This window comes from Drosophila elegans, unplaced genomic scaffold (assembly GCF_018152505.1).
Source record: "Drosophila elegans isolate 14027-0461.03 unplaced genomic scaffold, ASM1815250v1 contig_149, whole genome shotgun sequence".
In the NCBI taxonomy this organism is placed as follows: domain Eukaryota; kingdom Metazoa; phylum Arthropoda; class Insecta; order Diptera; family Drosophilidae; genus Drosophila; species Drosophila elegans.
This window is the reverse complement of record NW_024545513.1, coordinates 7,124,591-7,146,632: the sequence shown is the minus strand read 5'-3', so window position 1 is coordinate 7,146,632 and position 22,042 is coordinate 7,124,591. Positions and strand designations below refer to the sequence as shown.

At 34.7% G+C, this 22,042-nt stretch overlaps 1 protein-coding gene across 1 annotated transcript; it reads left to right on the top strand.

The window, feature by feature from the left end:
- The first annotated feature begins 903 nt into the window (after positions 1–903).
- LOC108142263 (TWiK family of potassium channels protein 7) lies at positions 904–21,495 on the top strand. Its single transcript, XM_017265984.2, has 8 exons — positions 904–1,402; positions 18,793–18,954; positions 19,021–19,144; positions 19,556–19,705; positions 19,973–20,164; positions 20,225–20,340; positions 20,702–20,794; positions 20,855–21,495. Exons 1-8 carry the CDS (start codon positions 1,154–1,156, stop codon positions 21,008–21,010), a joined length of 1,242 nt encoding a protein of 413 aa, XP_017121473.1. The 5' UTR covers positions 904–1,153; the 3' UTR covers positions 21,011–21,495.
- The last annotated feature ends 547 nt before the right edge of the window (positions 21,496–22,042 follow it).

The following is a 22,042-nucleotide window of genomic DNA, read 5'->3' as shown; positions in this document are numbered from 1 at the left end:
TTGCAAGTTTTTTATTGGGCTTGAATTTTAAGCGGTTCACATGAAAAAATTGATCTTTATTTCTGTTTAGCTGAGAAAGATTCCATATTTTTGGGTCTTGTGCGCGTTATTTAAAACAATTTTGAACTGGCCAAAGTTGCCATATTGTGCTCGAATGAACTTTTGACCGCCTTATTTTAAACTCTATTTGAAATCTAAGCTAAAAAGAGCCTTTTCTTTTATTTTGGTACCAGAGTAAATTAAATAAGTATTATTGAAACAACATTTGTACAATTATTGTTATCTGTTAATATAGGTAAAAAGGATTTTTTTTATTTACTAAGTAAATCATATTTCTATCATCAAATATTACAATTAAATTAAATGTTTGGGCAAATACACTTTATACTTAATTACAATAATTATACATTAATATAGTTAATGCTATCTCATGTATGCTTTCTATTTTGCTTTAATTGTATATTAAATTAGTTTTAGTTATAGTCGTTGTTATTTTATATTACCAAGTTAAATGAGCAGATTAAAATAGCACTTTTGATTAGTTCTGATGTAAGCTGACTTATTTGTTATTATGTAGTAGAAATAGGAAAATCTGACCCAAGCTTAAATGCTAAATACATTACCAAATAAGAATATCTTTAAGAATTGTTGCCTCAACCTTACTTATGAACAGAATGTATGAAAATAAATAATTTCTAAATGTTAAATACATTGAAAAAATAGTAAAATCTTTTAGAATTATTGCCTCAATCTTCGCCAAATCACATTAAATTAACTCAAATATATTTTTGGGCATTCTGCGCAATGTTGCCACATGTTTGGCTCCCCAAAGTTGCCACCTTTTCGTTGGGGGGCTTGGGCGTTGCGTATTCAATGCTAAAACACAACAGTCGCAACTTTGACTTGTTGACGGTTGGTTCTCTTCGGGATTTCGGGGGCTGCGTCGATTTCCAGAGCGTTTGGCGCGAGTGCGAAAAATTTCGAAAATTGCCCATTTGCGTGAGAGTGCCCCGAAAAATGTTGGACTCGCAGGACCGAAGTGGGCCGGGGCCCCTAAGCCAATAAATAAAATAGCAATTAAATAAAAGATTAAATTATTAACATAATAATTGAGGGATAAGAGGAAAAAAAAAAAACAAATAGGAATAGGATAATGCCGATCAAAAAGGTGGCGGTGAAGGAGTACGATTCGCAGGATGAGGCTAGCACCGAGTTGCTGGAGAAGCTTAAGCACCTGGACCGCCGTGTGGATGCCGTCGAGGGCGGGGGCGTGGCCAAGGGGGCGTCGGGCGGTCGGGGTAGGCGTGGCCTGGCCTTCTGGCAGTCGGTAAAGTGGAAGTCGGCCCTCAATCACATCGGACTGCTCGTCTCGCTGTCCATCTACTGCGGCGTGGGCGGATTGGTAAGAAGAACGTGTGTTCCACGTCCCCATCAGACCCGAACATAACTAAACAAATATTTAATTATTTTCGATGTTATTTTTTCCGCCTTTTTTCGCCTTTTGCGGCCGCCGCGAACATGCAAAATGATTTGTATTGGGCCCGAAATGCCGAAAACGGCGAGCGTTAAAATTGTTTGGAGCAAGAACGAAAAGCACAACACATAAATACAGTGCCCCATCGAAGAAAGGGATTAAATAGGGTTAACAATACTTTGCCAAAGTGGAACAAGTGATTAAACTGACTTTTTTTGTGTCTAAGGGATTTTGCTGTCAAACAAGGCATTGTTTTTTGGGCATTACATTGCCAAAATTTTGAAGGAGTGGCTTGATATTAATATAAAACCATACATATACATGGTTGAAATCGAATCTTATCAACTCACATTCATTTAATTTTGTTTGGTGCTCAATTTAAAATTAATAAAATTATAAAGTTCAAATATGGCAATTACAAATCCTATTGAAATTTTTTTATTATCTTGCTACAAAAACATATTTGAATGAAAAATATTTTAAAGTGTTTTGCCCTCTAAATATTACTTAGCTGATTAAGTTAATGTATTTGTTTGTGGCTTAAAAATGTTATATTAACATCAAGAAACTACTTTCCTAAAAAAATAAAGTTTCTTATTTTGGAAATTAAATTTTTCAAATTTAATTTACATATTTCCTTCCAGATTGTCCTCTATTAAGTACACATAAATGTTGTTCTGTATATCAACAGTGAGCTACAATGATTAAATCTTTTGATTTTTAATCATTGTTGCACTGAAAAACGTTGTACTTTATTTTTAAAAAGTTAAATTATGAATCTCTCGATCGTTTACTGTACCAATAAGAATAAAGACAATAACCCAAACAGAGCCAAAATTTATTGCAGTGAAAATACTAAAGATTAGCCGAAAAATTAAGTCATAAAACTATTTTGTACATTTAAGTGCCCCGCCTCCCCTAATTGCCACTGCATATCCAGACAGCCGAATCCAAATCTGTCTGCCTGTCTGGCTGTCTGCCTGTCTGACTTTTTTGTCGGCGGAGCAGGAGGAACTGCATCAGGCGGACCACGTCCAGACCACATCTTTCTGGCCTTGTCTAAACATTTACATTTTGCCCAATGACGTCGTGGTTTCAGCTTTTGGTATACTCTATAGTAACCGCTGGTGCTGGTTTATTTGAAATTGATGTCGTCAGTTGTCCATGACTGCAAAATAGCTGCATTTGATCCGCGGGCAATATCGAGGGGAAATCAAGAGCCTTAATTGTTGTCTCCCACGACTTGACATATGGTCGAGTGTCGTGTCGGGAAGGTATTTGTTATATTGCCTCTCAATTTCCTTGGGCGAGCAGCCACAATTACGGGCCCAGGATATGCCATGGAGTGGATATGGTGTGGGTGTTGGGCAAAATAAGCTGAACGAATGGATGTCGAAGCTTATCGAGGATATCTGATATATATGCACTGCGAGACTAGTGCTTAATACAGGCTATTTGTTTTATACACTAAAAATCATTGCTGCTTAATGTGCAAATATTAATGAATTAGTTCATTGCTAGTGATAAGGAAATAAACAACTTATAAAGTTAATTGTGAATTATCAATTTATAAGCAAAGACTTCAGATAGTTTTTGCATTTAAACATTGCAATTTTAAGAAAATATATTTTGACATTAAATACTTTGTTGAATAATCGGGATCTTTTTAAAAAAAATTGTATTGATATTAATTACATTAAAGCCATTTCAAATGGGTTTTTTGATATTGATAATCATAATACAGTCGTTATAGACATTTCCCCTTGAGATTCGATTGATGTTTTATTGCCTTAAACAGATAAATATTATTATTAATATTGTTAAACTCATATGAAATTTGATTGGTTTTTCAATTAGGTACTCCCACAATTAAAACACATTTTTGAAGTGTTACATATGCTGAATGCCAGTTGTCAGGTTCATGCATAAAGTGACTCTATATATATGGACTGCCTTGGCAACTAAATGATTCATGTTGCCTCGAATTCTTGGATATACTGTGCTACATCAAGTTGAGTTCCCCTGCGATTCCCGATCCACCGCAATATTCCAGCCCCATCAACACCTCGCTGATATAAAATATGTGGCGAATTGCGCAGATTTCTGGCAACAAAAGCCATGCATTAATCAGGCAACACATTCGCATTCATATGGATTGTCGAGGAATAGGAATCGAATCCCCAATTCCAAATCCCACCCTTCAAACTCTTGGCCACAGACACCACATGTTGGCCAATTATGCGCACTTCTCACTTAAATGGCTCATCAAATTTGTTTCAAATTCACATGGCGAACAGCATTTGTTTTATGTTCCGATTTTCCCAGGTCTTCATTGCTTGATCTTTTCTTAATAAACTGAAGAAAAGCTGATGAAATTGTAATGATACATTTTTAACATCGCTTTTGGTGAGAAAAGATTGTGTTTTTGTTTTGTTTTTTGGTTTTTTACTTCAAAAATTAATTCAAATGATTATTATGTTAAAAGTGATTTGCTTAGTGATTGCAACTTCAAAGGTGCCCCTATCGTTCAGTTCGATTTGAGTTTTGGTTCGCAATTTACTTTGCATTGACTTAACCCCAGAATCGACCCTTTAACCCAATGTCATCTGCCAACTTGAAGTTAAACGGAAATGAATTCTGGGACGTGAACGGAACTGTCCACATCAGCATATCACATGACATTTAAGTTTTCTCACTGTTTTTCTTCAATTTTTTCTGGCCGGAAATCAGATTCAGTCACTTGACCAGTGACAAAAACTTTTGACCCCATCTGCACTCCCCCAGAGATTAGTTTACAAAATAAAGTTTTCTGCCCTATAATTAGCTCTGAATTATGATCTTGAGATTTCTGCAAAGCAAAAAATCCATCTTAAAATTAAATGATTTTTTATAAGAACTTAATAGTTTTATTTTAATACTCCATAGTTTTTACGTTATATACACAGTTGACTTGTTGCTTAAAAAAAAAATTAACAAATATAAAATAATAAATTATATATTTCCAACTTTTTTGTTTAATTTTAATACTTTTTCTTAGATAAAATACAACAAATTTAAGGTTTATTTTTAATTTGAGAAAAAATGTTTTAAAATTAAATTTAACATAATAAAATATATATTCCCAAGTATAAGTTTGGAAAGTATTTAATTTCAAGCTCACCAGACATTCATGGCGTCATTCTTTTTGAATTTCTTCTTTTCTTATTTGATAGATAAGCTGCTTTAAAGTGAAATCACTTTTTGGGAGCAGAAAACACAAAGTTTTAATTGGTTTTGTTGACGAGCGGGCCATGAAGCAATTGACATTTATCTATTTAATGGTTTTGTTTCCGTTTTTCGCCTTAAGACCGCCCAGTTTATTTATTAATTAAGCCAAAGCCAAAGTCAAAGGCCCAGGGAAGCGGAAAGGAGTAAGGCTCGAATTACGAGCAAACAGCCTCCATTTCACATATGGCCAAAAATGGGGGTTGAGTGGCCATAAATCATTTTAATTAGCATTTTGTAGCATACTCGAAGGCGTCGTCAATTCTTTTCACGTGTGTGTGAGTGTGTGTGTGAGCTTTCTCCGCTTGTCTAAGTGTGAGTGTTACAAATTTTACTTTGTCAAAAGTTGTCCAGCGGACAAAGTTAGAGGCCAAGCGAATTAAGTTGTTGGCCAGAATAACACACAACAACAAAACGGCCAATTAGACTCGAGACAACCCAACCCATTTCCCTCACTTTCTCCCTTTTATAAAAGATTATATACATATATACGGTTGCAGTTAAGATAATAGCATCTTTTATCACTAATTTTAAATTTAAACATAAATAATAGTTATGGCTGAAATAAGTTTTAATAAAAATCGAATCTAATAAAAATTTAAATTCAATAAACTTTTTAATTTTCAAACTGTATGTAAAAATTAAAATATCTTCAATTTTAGTACAAACTACATTCAAATAAATTTATAAATAGTCACATCTTGTTGCTGTCAACTTTGTATTTGAATTTCAGAAAATGAAAAAAAAATAATTTCAATAATTTTATTCTTAAAAATATTAATTAATAAATTAATTACATATCTCTACAATTTTAAGGCAAACAGTTTAAAAACAAATTTATAAATATCACAGAAATCTATTTGAACTAGCTTATCAATTTGTATTTATTTTCTTTCGAAACCTATTTAAAGTTGGTTGAATTATCAATTTGTATTTATTTTATTTTATATTTTGCTAAAATTCAACCAATTTGACCACGGCTGTATTGTGCCATCTATATGCTCATGTGAGTGCTGGTGCTATCTGATTAACTGACCCATCCAAGCCTGACCAGACATGATTTTTCATATCGAGGCCAATTTGCTTCTTGGCCCTGAACGGAATCCAAAACCAAAATAAAAGCGGCTGCCAAAAGTCAGGAACTAGGCACGGCCCAATCGACGCTTTTCCGCATTTCCACCGCGGATGTTTGCAACAGGAATACAAAAGAAGAGCGAATGGGAAAAACCGAAGAGGGAAAGGCATTTCGGAGAACGTTAGAAAATCACGTCAGGTTCACATTAGGCCAACATTTTGACATTTTTATTGACCCGCGCCGCTTAAAAGGTGATAAAGCGTGATAGAAAGTTAAGGTTAAATGAACACAATTTTAACTTTTATTTTTAGGAAGTTATAACAGAGAATTTTTAATCTTTGGATGAGCACTGAGTTAACAGAAGAACCTGAAACCATTTTCTGGCAATTAATAGTTGTATTTAAGGAATATGTTAGTTCTACAATCGAAAGTCTTATTCAAATTTAATTGGTTAGTTAATCGAAAAGTTAATTTAAAGTAAAGCTTAAACGTTTAGAAAACATTTTATCGATATATGTATATACATGTTGATTAGTACTAGTATTATTTACTTTTAATATAAAAGGAATATGTTAATTAAAAAACAAATTTTACAATCGAAAGTCTTGTGCAAATTTATTTATTTTTTCTAAAAGTAAAAAAAAGCATAAACGTTTAAATAAACATTCTAAATATGAATAGTAAAAATGTTGATTATTTTTTTTAGGAAACAAATAATTTATTTGGATGGTGTCACCAATATTTGTATTTCTTTATCACAGCAACTGATGAAATACCCCAACGTCCATTTGATTTTGGTTTGCTAATGAAGCCTTTATGCTCCAGCGCCCCAAGCTATGCAAGACTATTGCTTCAGTTTTTTGTCACCTCTTGCAAATTCCAATCATGTGCCATCAATTTATCCCACCCCGAACTTTCCCCAAATTACGAAACAATGACACAATGACACGCTGCGAGACAAAGATCCATTCGATATACATATAGTGAGATGATGGGGCGGGATAGAACAAACTCTGACCAAAGTGTTTAAGTGTATTAGACAAAGTTCGACCACGCATGAGGCATACAAATCGAGATTCAATTTATAACCGAAAAGAAGGACCAGAGATCAAATGGATTGCAAGTCATAAAATCACTTTGGAAGTGAAAAGTGGAAACTTTCGGCAGTTTAACACGCAAGAATGGGCCGGCCTTTTTGTTGTTTTACATACATATGTATGTACATGTGTCAAGAGGCACGAGATACAAATTATTTTTGGCCAGCGGCCAGTGGAATAAATACAAAATGAATACATCAAGTGGGTGGGCGAGAGTGAGGGAGAGCCGAAGAACCGTTAAACCGTAAAATTATTAACAAATTATGCGGCGACAGGCAGGTGACAAGAATCGGACAGATTTATGCGGCATTTTGCCGAGTGTGAAATGAATTTATATCCATACCCTCCCTCCCAATCGAGATTCTGTCGCGTCGCGTGTCCCGTCCAAAAATACGAAAAATATATAAAATTGACTCATTGGGGAATCTCGTTAAGTTGAATATATATATTTATCGTGTCTATATGCAAAGTGTAGTGGCTTTTCAGCGCCTTTCAGCGATTCAGGTCACCAAGTGCATGGTGCAGTTAACGTTAACCCCGATCCGCTGGAAGCATCCATCCATCAGTATCAATCGTTAATGTCCCAGCCAGTTGGTTTATCGCACTTATCAGTTTTTACTTTTAATTGTTTGTTTACACGATGCGATTTATTTTTTATATTTTTATGGCGAACTTATAGATCTGCCCAGATTGTGGTAAATTTATGTACTTTAAGAGTGTGAAAAATTGATGGTCAACGATTTGACAGGAATGTTTTATGCGGAAATTTTTCATAAAATTAAATATAAATATGAGGGTTGTGGTTATAAATATTTGCTTTATAAGGAACTTATTTAAGTAAAAGGTGCATTATATATGTTATTTTTTTCTTATGAAAAGTTTTGATAACAATGATTTCTTCAATAAAATATAATAGTTAGAGTATCAATTGAAGTAAACAAATATATTTCTAGTCTTTGAACTTAAAAACACTTGGAAATAAAATTAAAACAACAAACTTGAGCTTGTGTTTTCTTTAATGCAGAAAAGAATTTACTCAAGAAATTAAAAACTTTTTTGCCAGTCATTTTCCATTTTCCGTCGCCAAGCCAAAGTCCATTGCATTTTTCGCCAGACGGACACTATTTACATTTGGCAGTATTTATTTGCCATTTAAATGCCTATACGTTTCTGAATTTGTTATATTTATCCCACGGAATTCACCCACGCTTTTGGGGATTAAAAGGAGACGTCACTGTTTATGGGCGGCCCGATCACACACGCCCCTTGACAATAGCAACAATTAACCCCCTCGGTCCGCAATTAACCGCTGGCCATCACTATCACTTTCATTTTTCCGCAATGTTAGCTTGTTCGCGTCTTTCTCACCTTATATTCGCTGTTGTTTTTCTTGGTTTGCCTTGCGCTTGGTAAAGGCGGAGTACGAGGCGTATGAGTAATATGCGAATGAGTGATTTTTTTTTTTATGCTAACATTGCTAGCATATAGCATATTCCACGCTCGTTTCTATCTTTAACCGAGAAGCAAATAAATTTGAAGAATTCTTTGTTTGAATTGGACTCGTTCTCGCTCGCTGCTCGCGGATATAAATTGAAAATCATTTGTAAACTATTTGCAGAATCGCAGTATAATTATGATGATGATTGTTGCTGTATGTCTGCCAAAACAAACTGGCCATAGCAAATGTGCTGGCATTAATAATTTATACAATTTATTAGCAAATTAAAATAATAAACTACCGTTGCGCTCTCGTTGCTGATTTGATTTATATATTTGCTTAGCATAAAATTGTTGCTCTTTTTGTTTTCGAATATTACGTATTTATGGTGTGAAATTTAAATTGGCAACGAGGCAAACAAACATAAAAATATCCATACAATTTTATGTGGAGTTGGCACGTCAAGGTTGTTGTTCTTGTTATTGCTCTTCTTAAAGTTTTGCTATTTTCTCATTTTTTTAGGCCTTTGTAGGTGGTTTAAGTGGGAGGAAGTGGCTCATAACAAAACGTTCGACGCCGTATTAGCATAATTGAAAAGGGGAGTGGGGACGGACTTCAGTTAAGCCAAACAAGAAATACTTGTTTTTTCGATAAAGGCTGCATCAATGCTCTTTTGAATAAGTTAGGTTGCTATATGAATTTCCCAAAAAATTATTGACATTTTAATATTTTTTTTCAATATGCTGATGAAGTACTTAACAAAAATTAATCTCTTTATAATTTTTGAATGAATTTTTATAAATAGAATTGCAACATTTTTATTACCAAGAATTTGATTGTTATGTGATCGAATCCAGATGTTCATTATGATTTCTTCCACATGACCGCTTGTATTAGAAGACAGCTATGTGAGCAATTGACTTTGATCTCTACTCTATAAGCTCTTTAGGATTTTGAACTATTTATTTATCAATGTGAACTTGTTTATGGTTTTTTTTAAAAGATTATTATTAATTAGAAATACATTTTAGGTTGTATAAAATCAATATCAATGTATTTCTATATTATAGCATTATAAAACGTTTATATCTCTTTCTTGATTTTTTTTAATATTTTTAATTTAGGTTAATTTATTTAAAGAGTTGTATATTTTTTTTTTTATTTTAAAAATAAAAATTTTTTTTTAAATGGTAAACAAAATTTTTACAAAATTGTTTAAGGCCTTTTACCAAAAACGGGACACCTTCTAATACACTGCAAACACTTTCACCAAATTCGACCGCAGCAATTACCAGAAAGTGAAAGCCAGCCAGCAAAGGAGTCAAAACAGGAGTAAGCCAAAAAACAGCGAACTAGAACTCGGTCAACTTTTCAGTCCCGGCCATTGTGGCGCCTTGCGTGCTGCACCAAAATCGGTGCTAAGCCAAAATCCGAGCCAGCCAGCCAGCCATTAATCCACCTCCTCGTCCTCGTCCTCATCCTCCCCCAAAACTTGGCCAATTTGCCCACCCCTCACTTGAGCATTGACGAAGCTTTGATTGTTTTTTTTTTTTATGCAGGTCGACAGTCGACACAATCGTAGACATAAGGCAGCACGCAAGTCGAAGTCAAAGCAACTCAATTTTGAAGGCAAACGCAGCGGCAGGAGCAGATCCCTAAAAGGTTTTTACAGGGTATAAAAATAGGCATGTCTGCCAGAGTGAAAAGCATTTTCTATTTGCCAAAAATAGGCTTAATTCATACGTAAAGAGTACCTAAATACATAATTAAAAATATCTTTATTATTCTGTCTGCTTAAAATGATTTTTTTTATGTGCTTTTATTTGTTTATTTAAAAAGGTGATTAACATTAAAAAAAATATATGAATATAAATGTTGGCGACTTCAAATTGTTTTTAAAAACAAAATCAGCTTTCCCGAAAATATAAATCCAAAATATAAATTCAATGGATTCTTCATTCTTTGAAAAAGAATTTCTCATTTGATAATTTACAATCAATGGGTGATTTAAAGTTTATATATATACCCACCGAATACCTCGGCATGCAAAAGTTGCGTGCAAAATTTGTGCATGTCAAGATGGCGTTGATTGATGATGACTTTCTGTGTGTTACTGCGAGTGTGCGCTAAATGCACATAATGCGCATACGCAGCGTGTGACATTGTTTGAGCCAAAGTTTCGCTACCAACTCAGCATATTTTCCGCAAAAGCGAGTGAACGACATGCGGTAAACAATAAAAACACTTACGCACTCACCAGCCAGCAAGTAAATAGATGGATATAATACTTTGCGCGATCTTTGACAGGCTGCAAAATGCATTAAAGTTTAGCTTATTGAAAGGGGAAGTTATGAAAGTTGCACAAGTCGATTATGGAAATTGCTAGGGGAGTTCATACAGTATACGTTATGGACTTAAAGTCTCAAAAGCGGATTTTGCTGGGGATTGTAACTTTTTAAAGTTTAATTGCATTATTATATGCGGCTTTGCTTTGTTAAAAAACTTTTTATTAAGAGTATGTATTTTTCTTTGTAAACTTAATATGCCGAAACCATTTTTAAATTTTTTAATTTGTACATAAATATATTATTAAATAAATTTTTAGCTTAGGTAAGCAACAGAAAATCTCAAAAAAGATGATAATTTCCGTAAGCCACAGCAACACAATTTATTAACAGTTTTATCTCACTTTAAACCCTTTTGTTTGCACATTTGGAAGTTTTATTGGTGCTCCTCCCTCAAAAAATTGCCTAAAACCTACTACAAATTTAAGCTGCCCAAATTGAGGTAGCCATTTATAGATTTGACCACATGCAAGACTCTTGAAACAAACTTATAAGTATTTCCCCTCAGCAAAAGATATCAATTTCATGGTTTGACCGCCCCTTGTCCAAAAATGATGCCATCGCTTGCAAATTGAAAATAAAATGAAATAAAATAAAATAAAATGCGAGTAAAACACACAAATCATCGTGGGCCACATAGCCAAGAACAGCAATCTCATTAGCCAACAAATTCATCCGGCAGCTGGCCACAACACAGTGTCAATCAAAAGTCAGCACACCCCCTCCGTTTTCCCATGGACAACTGCCAACGAAAGGGGGCGGGAATGGTAATTCACCAGCTCGTAATTAGAAAATTAAAAAACTATATCTCTTGGCTGTCCACTTGATTTGCCTTGTACTTCATTATTTTCGAATAATCATTATTTATGTTATTTTTCTCGTGGCTCATTAAGACACTTGAGAACTTAAGATCACAAGACATAGAGATGAGCAGGTGATTTCGGAGGCAGAGAACTGAAAGTCATTGGACAAGCTCTTATAATGCGATTAAAGCAGCTTAAATTCACGCTAGAGAAGGCCTTTGGCGTGACTTATAATTTATTCATGATTCCATTTTCGGGGAAATAACAATTTTAAACACTGCATAGTTACGACTCAACTCCAACTTTCTTGGTTTCCAAGAATCTTTTTATTTGAACACGCAAAGTGGTTAGAGAGGAGAATAAATGAACAACTTTCTTTTTTTTTTAATTAACTATGATTTTATACAGCATTAATACTTTAAATACTATTTTGTTTAATTTTTATTTTCTTTTAGACGTTTACATTGTAGTCAAGCAGAATATATTATTATTTATAATTTTACATTTAAAATTTTTTAAATGTAGTTTTGGTTGAAGTTTTCCATAACTTTACAAGCCCATAATACTTTTAAGTATTAAAATTGAAAAATTTCATGATAATAAAAATGTCGTCCTAAAATTCTAGATTCGCTGTTTGATCATAGTTATTATTAATGCAAAACATTGCAATTTTTCTTAGGTATATGAAATGGGTAATATTTAAAAAAAAAATAAGATTAGAGGATTTTAAGTACCGAATTCAAGAGAATGTGTAATGAAGTGAGGCTTTAAAATCCCACCAGACAATTTGGGATTTATACTCCGATACTATTGGCATCCATTTATTTTCAAAACCAAATCAAGTAAGAGATAGTACACGAAATATATATAAATTCAGAGGTTTACTTATTTATGTTGGGATTTATGCTGCGATACTATCGCTTCAGGTCGTGAGTGGCATCCATCGCCAGCCTCCGCCTCCGCCTCCGCCTTCGCCCCCCACTCCCCGCCCCCTCCTTCTATCACCACGCAATGCCGTGCCATGTGGCACGCAATCTGAAGACCGTCTTGTGATTCGACGGGCGTAATCTTTCTGCTTTTCGGTGCTGCCATGTTTGGCTCACACACATCGCGGGGCGGTAAAAAACACGCCGCAGACGCACACAAATCAAACGACCGAAAAAAAAGTAATGTGGGCGGAGGCGGGGGCGGGGGCAAGTGTGTTTGGAGCGTGTGTGTGTATTATATAATATATACCCTATATATGTATATTACCCCTAAACAGCTGATTTGTTGTCGTGGCATGCACATTTTTTTATTCTTCTTGTCACGTGCTGATGGACACGCAAAAATGGTGGTTGGGTCATTCGACGGGGCAGGGGTCAAAGGTTGAGTGTGGGCCACTGCCTCGATTCCCGTCTGATTTGTTATGATTTCTTAGCCAAAACAGCTCTGAGAGCTTAAAGTCGGCTTACGATCAAGTCAAAAGATTTGGTAGAGTTTCAGTGATGACGTTACCAGCTTGTAAATTATAAGATTTATATATTACAAGCAAATATAATCTTAGGTCATCAACAAAGTTTATATATATATATATGTAGACACTAAGATTTATTTCACATATAAATCTTGGCTTAATTATAAAAGTACTCGTATTTTTAGTAGCTCTGTAACCCTTCAAATTAAAAATAATCTACGATTTATATTAAAAGTGTTGCAAGAAAATAGTGTAAACTTAATTTATGTTGGCAAATAGATTCCTGAACCATCCCTGCTGATTTCCCATGCCTGTGATGATTGCCCATTTCGGCTCAGTCTGGGGGGAAATCAGTGACAAAAGTCTTGGTTTGGTAATCACCATCATGGCCATGTGGCATGTGTCTAGACCCGATAATGATGACAATCTCTGGATTTTGGAACCAAACCAATTCAAACCAAACCAAACAATCGCAATGCCCAGCCCATGAAGTTCGGTTCGGGACTATGGTTATTTGGGTCAAGCGGCGGCATTAGCATAAAACGAACATCCAAAAGGCGCTCCAGGAATGGCACTTACTCGGCGATTTTTGCCGGGCATTGTGCCCGGAATTGGTTAATTAACCGCAGGTGGGGCTCCCCTTCCCGACATTATCATTCCACTGGATTTTAATTTGATTTCGGTGCTGTTCACTGTTCACTGTTCTTTGTTCACTGTTCTTTTCTTTTCTTTTCTTTTCTGTTTTTATTTGATTTTGTTTTATTTTAACTGTGCCATATTTTTGTGGCAGTACGGCCTTGGCCATAATAATTACGCATAAATATGTCAAGTGGCGAAAAGTGCGAATGGAGTAGCCAGCAGTGGGTGGTCCTCAACGGGCTGCTGTGCCGATGGCAATAAAAAGCCATAAGCGTTTATATTTACGATTATAATTGGGCCTTTTTCCGTTCTGTGTCAACGAGATGGGATTTTGGAGAGGAGGGGCTGGGTGGGATGGGATTGGAAATGGGATTTCTTGAAGTGTTTGCGTGGAACTCGGCAGGAAATCCCACTGTTACAAGTGCCTCGTGCTGTGATTGTTCTGCATACCAAATTTATTGCGATTTCGCCGAAGGGATCCCGAGATATTAACTATTAAAGATTACGACAGCCGTTTATATTCACAAGCCATTCATTCTTGGTTAACACTTCTTCAAATTATTCTGTAATAATTTTTAAATTATTGCGTCTTCAAGTCTTTTTTATTACCTTATACAGCTTGTTGAATTTCATTTCATTATCAGACATAGAACTCAAAATGTTCACTGCCATAGCATTAAATCAACTAACAAGTTTAATCGTCAATACATTTACATTTTCTGAAAGTAAGGCTAGATATGGTGTTTTCATAATAAATATATTTTATTTAAGTGAATGGTGCCACACATATTCCATTCTTCTTTATCAGTTTTAACAGCCTGCCAATTTCCAGTTAGTTATTATCCACAGATATCGAGTGTAAGTGCTGGCCATCAAATCACTTAACAAGTTCAATCGTTAAATTTTACAATAGATCTTCTGGCTAAGAGCCCTCATGCCATTCGGTTTTATTGCGACGAGCGAGGCGCACTCAATAAATAATCAGAACTTAATGAACTGACAGCGATTTATATTTATGCATGCAACAACAAGTTTGTGGAAATTATGTCTAATTTGGTATCAAATCATAAACTCATAAAATCAACAAACCAAATTTGCTGACGCTGCCCTCCCGCGGTTTTAAACGCGAACGACAGAAGCGCGGCGAATCGGAAAATGTGGAAAAGTGTTGTTGCCCCTGCCCATAAACAAACAAGTCTCATTTATGTTTTTTTTTCTGTTTTCTGTTCTCTGTTTTTTTGGGCGAGAAAGTGAAACAATATTAAAGGTTATAGCAAAATCCGCTTCAAAAAAGGGCGCCCAATGGACGCCGTTGTCCATGTTCGCATTTTCACTATTTCACGACTTGACTTTTCCGTTTTGGCAGGACTCTGAAACTTTCGCCCTTCTTTGGGTCAGGGTCCTGGGAACTGGAGGTCATTGCCGCCCCTGGAACTAATTTTCAATAAATAATATCCATTTATATTTATTATGCATTGGCCCGACGCATTTGTTTTGATTTCTTCAGCTTACGGCCCTCGTTATAATGTTCTCTTCTGGTAAATAATCATAAATACGCACTGTAAAGATTTATTGTTATTTCTCCATGTTCGTTGAATGATGGGCTTTGGGCTAGTGTTTGCTCTTGAGCATTACGTTTTTTTATTGGCGTAGATAATTACATTCTGAGATACCGAATTTGTTTAGAGAGATTATCCTCTGTCTTATGAATTTGAGTGAACATTTTTTTTAGTTGATAGATTAAATAATACGAAGATTTAAAAGTTAAATTAACTAATTGTAATTGTAATTGTCCGAAATAAAAGATTCTGAATGCACAGATTCTGCAGAATTAACAACTATTTGCTTAAATTGCTTATATTTTAAGCGGAGTGTGTTAGCCCCAATAATAAACACTACAATATAAGGACCTGTATTCCTCTCATCATCCCAAATTTCAGCTAAGTGCACCCCATAGATCCTGAAATATGACCCCCCATATCATGCCCGTAGTCAAAAATAAAAGATTCTGAAACAAAAGAGCAATTTTCTTAAATTTCTTAAATTTATAGTGCTCGTCCCCAATTGCGCAGTGTGACCCTCACTATAAGCACCTATTTTTTATCCCACATAATAAACACAAACATATATGGATCTATATGATTTCCGTGTTCCTCTGCTCATCCCAAATTTCAGCTTAGTGCACCCCATAGATCCTGAAATATGACCCCCTATATCATGCCCCGCACTTCATCGTTCGCTAGATGGTGTATTGAATCAATCTGTGACCTTGTTTCCGGCTTGGGGCTGCCATTTAGTCTGCGGGCTGTTTATTGACCGTAGCCTGCTTTTCAGGGCGCTCGCAGCGGAAATGAGTTATCGCCCGCTAAATGGGCGCGCACATCATTATTATTATTATACTCGTGGCTAGCAACCAACAGCTGGAGTTGCGAAAACATTTTAGCCGGGATTTTTGTTTTGCTTTCTTTTCCCTCTTTGTAATGAAGAGAAACCGCGTTGAACACTGGCGGTGGCTATTTAAAAAAAAATAATAAAAAAAGGAGCAGCTGCAAAAGCGGGATTACGAAGTGTGTTTCTTGTTTCTGGCCAGGCTTGTCAATCTGGATTAGGTCCAGCCCTGTTTGCGGTATTTTAACTGCCACTCCCGAAATGGCCAGAATCACACTGCCAAAACTGATTGTGGATCTTAATTTGGCCAACTAACAACGTAAAATCTCAGGAATTTTTTTCTTTTTGTAAAAACTCTTAAACGTAAAAATTTTACAAATAAAGGATTCGTTATTGTTGTTTTTTAAAAGTTCACAACACTTTTTGTAAAATTAAAAACTGTGATCTAATATGTTAGAGCTAAAACTAGAAAATTTTACTAGTTTTCCTACTTTTTAAAGGTATTGATAAATTTATCATTTATTTATACTTCTAAAGAGAATGTTAAACACATTTCTTACTATTTCTAGGAATACAACATCAAGATAAGATAATAAAGGTCTTAAAAAAGGTTAGGAAGTGCTTTAACATATAAAATATTATTAAATTATTATTATGAAAAAGGTTAGGATGTGTGGTATAATCCATTTCAATATTTTATAATAATATTTTTTTCATAGTGCACCGCTCATAGAAGCACAGTTCAGGTGGTCAGGAAAAGGCACCGGCGGGACCACTCCATTATTTCCATATGTCGTGCGTTAATTGCCGCACATGTATGCTGACTGGATGGTATAGGGCCAGGATTGGGGGAGGGTGGACTAGGATCTAGGGATTAGGGATTGAGGATTGGGGATTCGGGTGCGGAAAACACTCTAGCTCTGCTGCGTGTGATTTATGGTGTGCAAAATGGGGTGACAAAGTGACAAGTACCATAAGCCGGCATTAGCAAAGAGTTGCGGGCAGGAAGTCACTTTGCGAAACAGTGATTTTATGGACAAAACTACTAGAGCGAGACATTTGTCATAAATTCGGATTATTGTTTAACCCAATTTTCTACTTTGCAAGGAACATTGACAACATTAACTTTTACATTAATATTTAAGTCCTCTTACATTAATAATTATAGAGCAATACATTTTTAAAAGTATAAAAACTATTAAATTGTAAGTCCTAAAAAAAAGGTCCTATCCACTAATTTTGTACATTTCTTTCCTTTATAAATCAATGAAAACGTTGTGTTATTAAAAAAAATATTCGAATTATTGTTTAACCCAATTTTTTTATTTGCAAACCACATATTTTTGTTGTCTCACAAACATTGACAACATTAATTGTTAAATTTATATTTAAATTTAGTTTAAAATTCTAATATTGCAGCTATTTTATTTTAAATTTTAGTCTTTAAATTGACCTTTTAAAACAAAATATTATGAATATATAGGGAACACCAGCAGTCACTGTATTCGAAGAAGTCAGCTTCCATTTCCCTGGGGCCAAGGTCTACCTAACCCTCCCACTTTCCCAGCCTTATCATAACTCAGGGGATGCCCCTCTTTCCGAGTGGTCAGCAAACAAAAAGAGTGGAGCCACAGATAACCCCATGGCCAATAATAATTATAATTTATGCGCCAGCACAGAAATAAACCCAGTCGCAAACTTTCAGCTGTAAGTCTGTCTTCGGAAATAACGAACCAAATTACAGATCTGTCTGCGAGTTCCTTCTATATATGTATATATGTGATATATGTAAGATGTAAGTGACATGACACCATTGCAAGTTGGACAACTTGTCGCCTTTAAATTGGTCAGGGAAAAGGGAAAAGGATTGATTTCGGAGGACATAATTTAATTAACCAAATGCAAAATTGTGCAGCGGGGGAAAACTGAAATTAAGTGGAGGCGAGTACAACGAATTCAATTAATCAAAAGGAAGAGACGTGCTAAGAATTCAAAGCTTCTGCAACTCTGTCAAAGTCACAGTCACAGTCACTCAAGGCTGACCGTATATCTTCCTTACCCCAATTTATTTTTTTTCCAGTGTGTGTGCGTGTCTGTGTGTGCCGAAGAAAAATCATCGTCTCTGACACATTTAAATTGAATTTCCAAATTCATTCGCTTTTTTCGCAAACATTTCTCTGGCTTCTCTGGTTCACGCTTTCGATTTGCTGTTAAAAATAAAACTCAAAATCAATTTGTGCAAACTATTTTTATATCGAAAACAACATACTACAAGTTAAACAAATTTCTCGTGATGATGTGTGAGAAATTGAATGAAGATTTGATTTTGTTGTATTTACGTTTCTTTTCATCACTAAAACATCAAACAACGAAATGTTAAATTCCAAATGAATGGGGCATTTTTTTTGTTTGGCTCATTAAAAATAATTGTAAAGTTATTGTTCATAATTATTATTAGTCGACGGGGTGAAGGTCACAAGGTAAAGTTCAAAATTTATCGGAATTTAAATGTTTTTTTTTGCATGAATATTCGGAAAAGCACTTAGCAATATTCCAGGAATTAATCGCATTGAATGGAAATTTTTAGATAAATGTAATGAAAAATATTATTTATTGTTTTGGGTTTTCCAAGTAAAAGTTTAAAAGTTGATTTACTTTTCAGTACAAGTCAGGCAATGGATTTATGAAAGATTTCAAGAAAGTATTTGCCTAAATTTAATGAATAAAATGTATTATAATGAATAAAATTAAAATTAAGCTGTATATGGATTTGTTTTTGATTTACTTGTTTAACAAACAATTTTTTGTTTTAGATATTTCGGCATTTAGAACGTCCTGCGGAGGTGGAACGACTTTCCCATCTCAAGGATGTGGTGAAAACCCACAGGGAACGCTTCATGCACACCATACTGAATAACACCGATGTCCACAATCTCGACGTGCTGTTGTCCTTTGAGTTGGCAAAATATGAAGCGGTTAGAATAATACTTATTTTCATAATTTTCTACCCTTTATCCTATCCATTAATTGTGTTTTCACAGGCCGTTCAACAGGCGGCTGAGGGAGGGCTGCTGATAGTGGCTGATAAAGACTTTCCAGAGCCCTACGAGCGATGGAGCATTCTGCAAGCTGTGTTCTTCTCATCAACTGTGTTAACCACCATAGGTTAGTAATGGGTTAGGCATATACAAAAATATATTTTAAGTTAACAAGTTTTCGTTTTTTTCAATAACAAATCTATAAAAATAATTTTCATATATCAATTTATGTGTTAACTAATTTACCATTTTTACAATATTAATTTATATGCTTTTATTTGTCATATAATTAAATAACAGGAAAATTCATAGCTTTAATGAAATGCTTTTGAAAGTTTTAAATTTTTTGTTATTTTCAAAAGAATATTAAATAATTAAATATATTTTTCAAGAACGGTAACAAAAGAGTTCTGTTTTAAAATCAATTAAATATGTTTCATTTATTATGTTTAAATGCTTATCCCTTATATCTTTGTTCTTTTAATAAGAAATTTTGGCTTGGAGCCTAATTGAAGTAATTAGCATTCACTTATTTCAGGCTATGGCAATATTGTGCCAGTGACGACTGGTGGTCGCGTATTTTGCATTTGCTTCGCCCTCGTCGGCATTCCCTTCACCCTCACAGTGATTGCCGATTGGGGTCGATTGTTTGCCACCGCTGTCTCCGTGTTTGGCACACATATGCCCAGTAAGTTATATTAGAATTAATATGTTTAAAATAAAATATATTTAAAATTAAAAGGAAAGGAAATGCTTGCAATCAATATACAATTTAAACTTTATCATTACGTATGAGTAATAATAAAAGTGGTTCCCTTATAAATTATTGCTCATACGCACTGTTGGCTTTGCCAAAATAATATAGTTTCCGTTTTTGCTTGAAAGCTCTACAACGTCACACAGTACTTGTACAGTTATTATATATATACTAATTGACTTTACTATTTTTCCCCAGCCAAGCCAAAATTCACCAACTTTATAGGCAAAACTTGGTTCTATGCCATTTTGGCCGTTGGTTTTTTGGGTGTTTACTTGGCCGCCGGAGCTGGTCTTCTTTTGCTCTGGGAAGATGACTGGACCTTCTTCGACGGTTTCTACTTTTGTTTCATCACCATGACAACCATCGGATTTGGTGATTTGGTGCCAAGTAGGTTCATATGATATTAATTTACTTACTTGTTTATTTACTTAATTTTACCCATTTCAGAGAAACCCAACTATATGTTGCTATGCACATTGTATATTCTCATTGGCCTCGCCCTGACATCAACTATAATTGAGCTGGTTAGGCGGCAATATGCAACAAGTTGGGCCAAGATTCAGGTAAGTTTCACATTATAGATCTTATCCATTTCATTAAGACGTTTTATTTTTGGGAAATCCTTTAAAATATTTATGAAAATGTTAAGAGGCTGTATTAAAATATTTATTTACAAATGTAGCTATAAATATGTATTTTTATCGGTCCTGAAATAATATGTATTTTAAGCAAGTTTTAAAATAATACTTTTTTAGCTTAAAGTTTTTAAATAGTAAAAATTTTTTGTTTTTGTGAGAATAGGTAACATTAAATTCCTAAAGCATTCATTAAACAAGTTACACATAATCAAAACTCAAACGTCTTCGATAGACATGTCCTTTACACTCAAATATATTTAATAATAAATGCAACCAATGTTTTCAGGAACTATCTGGACCCATGGCGGAGACTTTACGGCGTTTGGGTGAGACAGCCGGCACAGGTCTCGATTATGCAGCCCTGCAGAAGGTCCTTACGGTATGAAACCTCTAATAGAAACACTCATCACATTGCAATTACAATAAAATATACACCCAGGTGTCCATGCCCAAGTGGAATAGCAAGAAGAACGATCACAGTCCCGATATTGCAGCTTTGGAGGCCATCACCAATGCCATACTGAAGGAGGTCAAGGAGGCCCAGAACAACAAGCCCAAGGTCCTGCAAATCGTCATCTACGAGTCCTCTGTCTAAAAATGAAACTAGAAAAGAAAAAACAAAAAGAAAATAACAGACAGCGAGAGAGCTTCCATCGTAAAAAGTGCTGCATAATTTTGGGTAGCCAGCAAGAAAAACAAAATATCAAGAAAAATATCAAACGTAGTTAGGCTGCTGATCGTCGTCCATGGGTTACAGTGGGTACTGGCTACTGGCTTCTGGCTCGACTACTGTAGCACTGCCAGACTTCCATAAGTTAGTGTCCGTACCTATAGCTATTATATAGTCAAATGTCTAGGCAATAACATTGCTCATACGTACTGAGGCCACAACATACTCATCTCACACATGCAAAGCGCGGCAGGTGATTTAATGTCTATAGTCATAGATAATCATTTTTTTTTTGAGTAATTCTAACCGTATGATGTAGCTTAAGTTATATGTAATCTTAATTGTAACTCTTGTCCATGCCATGCATAAATGTCATCTTAAAAATAAAAACAGAAAAAAGACTTCAACAATTTTCAAGTTGTTTTAAATAGGGCATATTTTTTTTGTGGAAAATATGATAAATGATATAAGTTTAAGTTGGTTAGGAATCTTATTAATAAAGGGATCTTTTCATATTTAAAAGCTTTTAACTACACATCGCTAAAGTATAATTAATTAAATTCCTGCCACATTAGCTTAAAGCTGCAAGCTTTGACTAAATTCGTCGCTTGATTTTGAAGCTCGCTACTTATGGCGAATAAAACTTTCACCGGGAGCTTTATGAAGAGCTGAGAAACGATTCTACAGATTTTACCCCCAAACAAACCCACCCCCTCTTATTTACTTTAGCACTGTTCAAATATCTAGTGCCCTTTTCGCTTCAAGATCGGGTAAAAAATAGATACAATTTTCGGAATGCTAAATGGAACATAAAATATTTTTTTGAAATATCACAAACTTAATATGAAATTAAGAAAATACACTTAGAAAGTACCTTGATTATTACATATTATATTTTTTTTTTTAACAAACTTACTTACAAAAATGTACTTTTAAGTGTTAAGAAAGAAGCAGTTA

Bases quoted from the DNA above. Each gene is read 5' to 3' on its own strand.
- LOC108142263 (XM_017265984.2), top strand. From the start codon at position 1,154: ATGCCGATCAAAAAGGTGGCGGTGAAGGAGTACGATTCGCAGGATGAG. The intron at 1,403-18,792 runs GTAAGAAGAACG...TTTTTGTTTTAG, and splicing joins ACTGCGGCGTGGGCGGATTG to ATATTTCGGCATTTAGAACG. The intron at 20,165-20,224 runs GTAGGTTCATAT...TACCCATTTCAG, and splicing joins ATTTGGTGATTTGGTGCCAA to AGAAACCCAACTATATGTTG.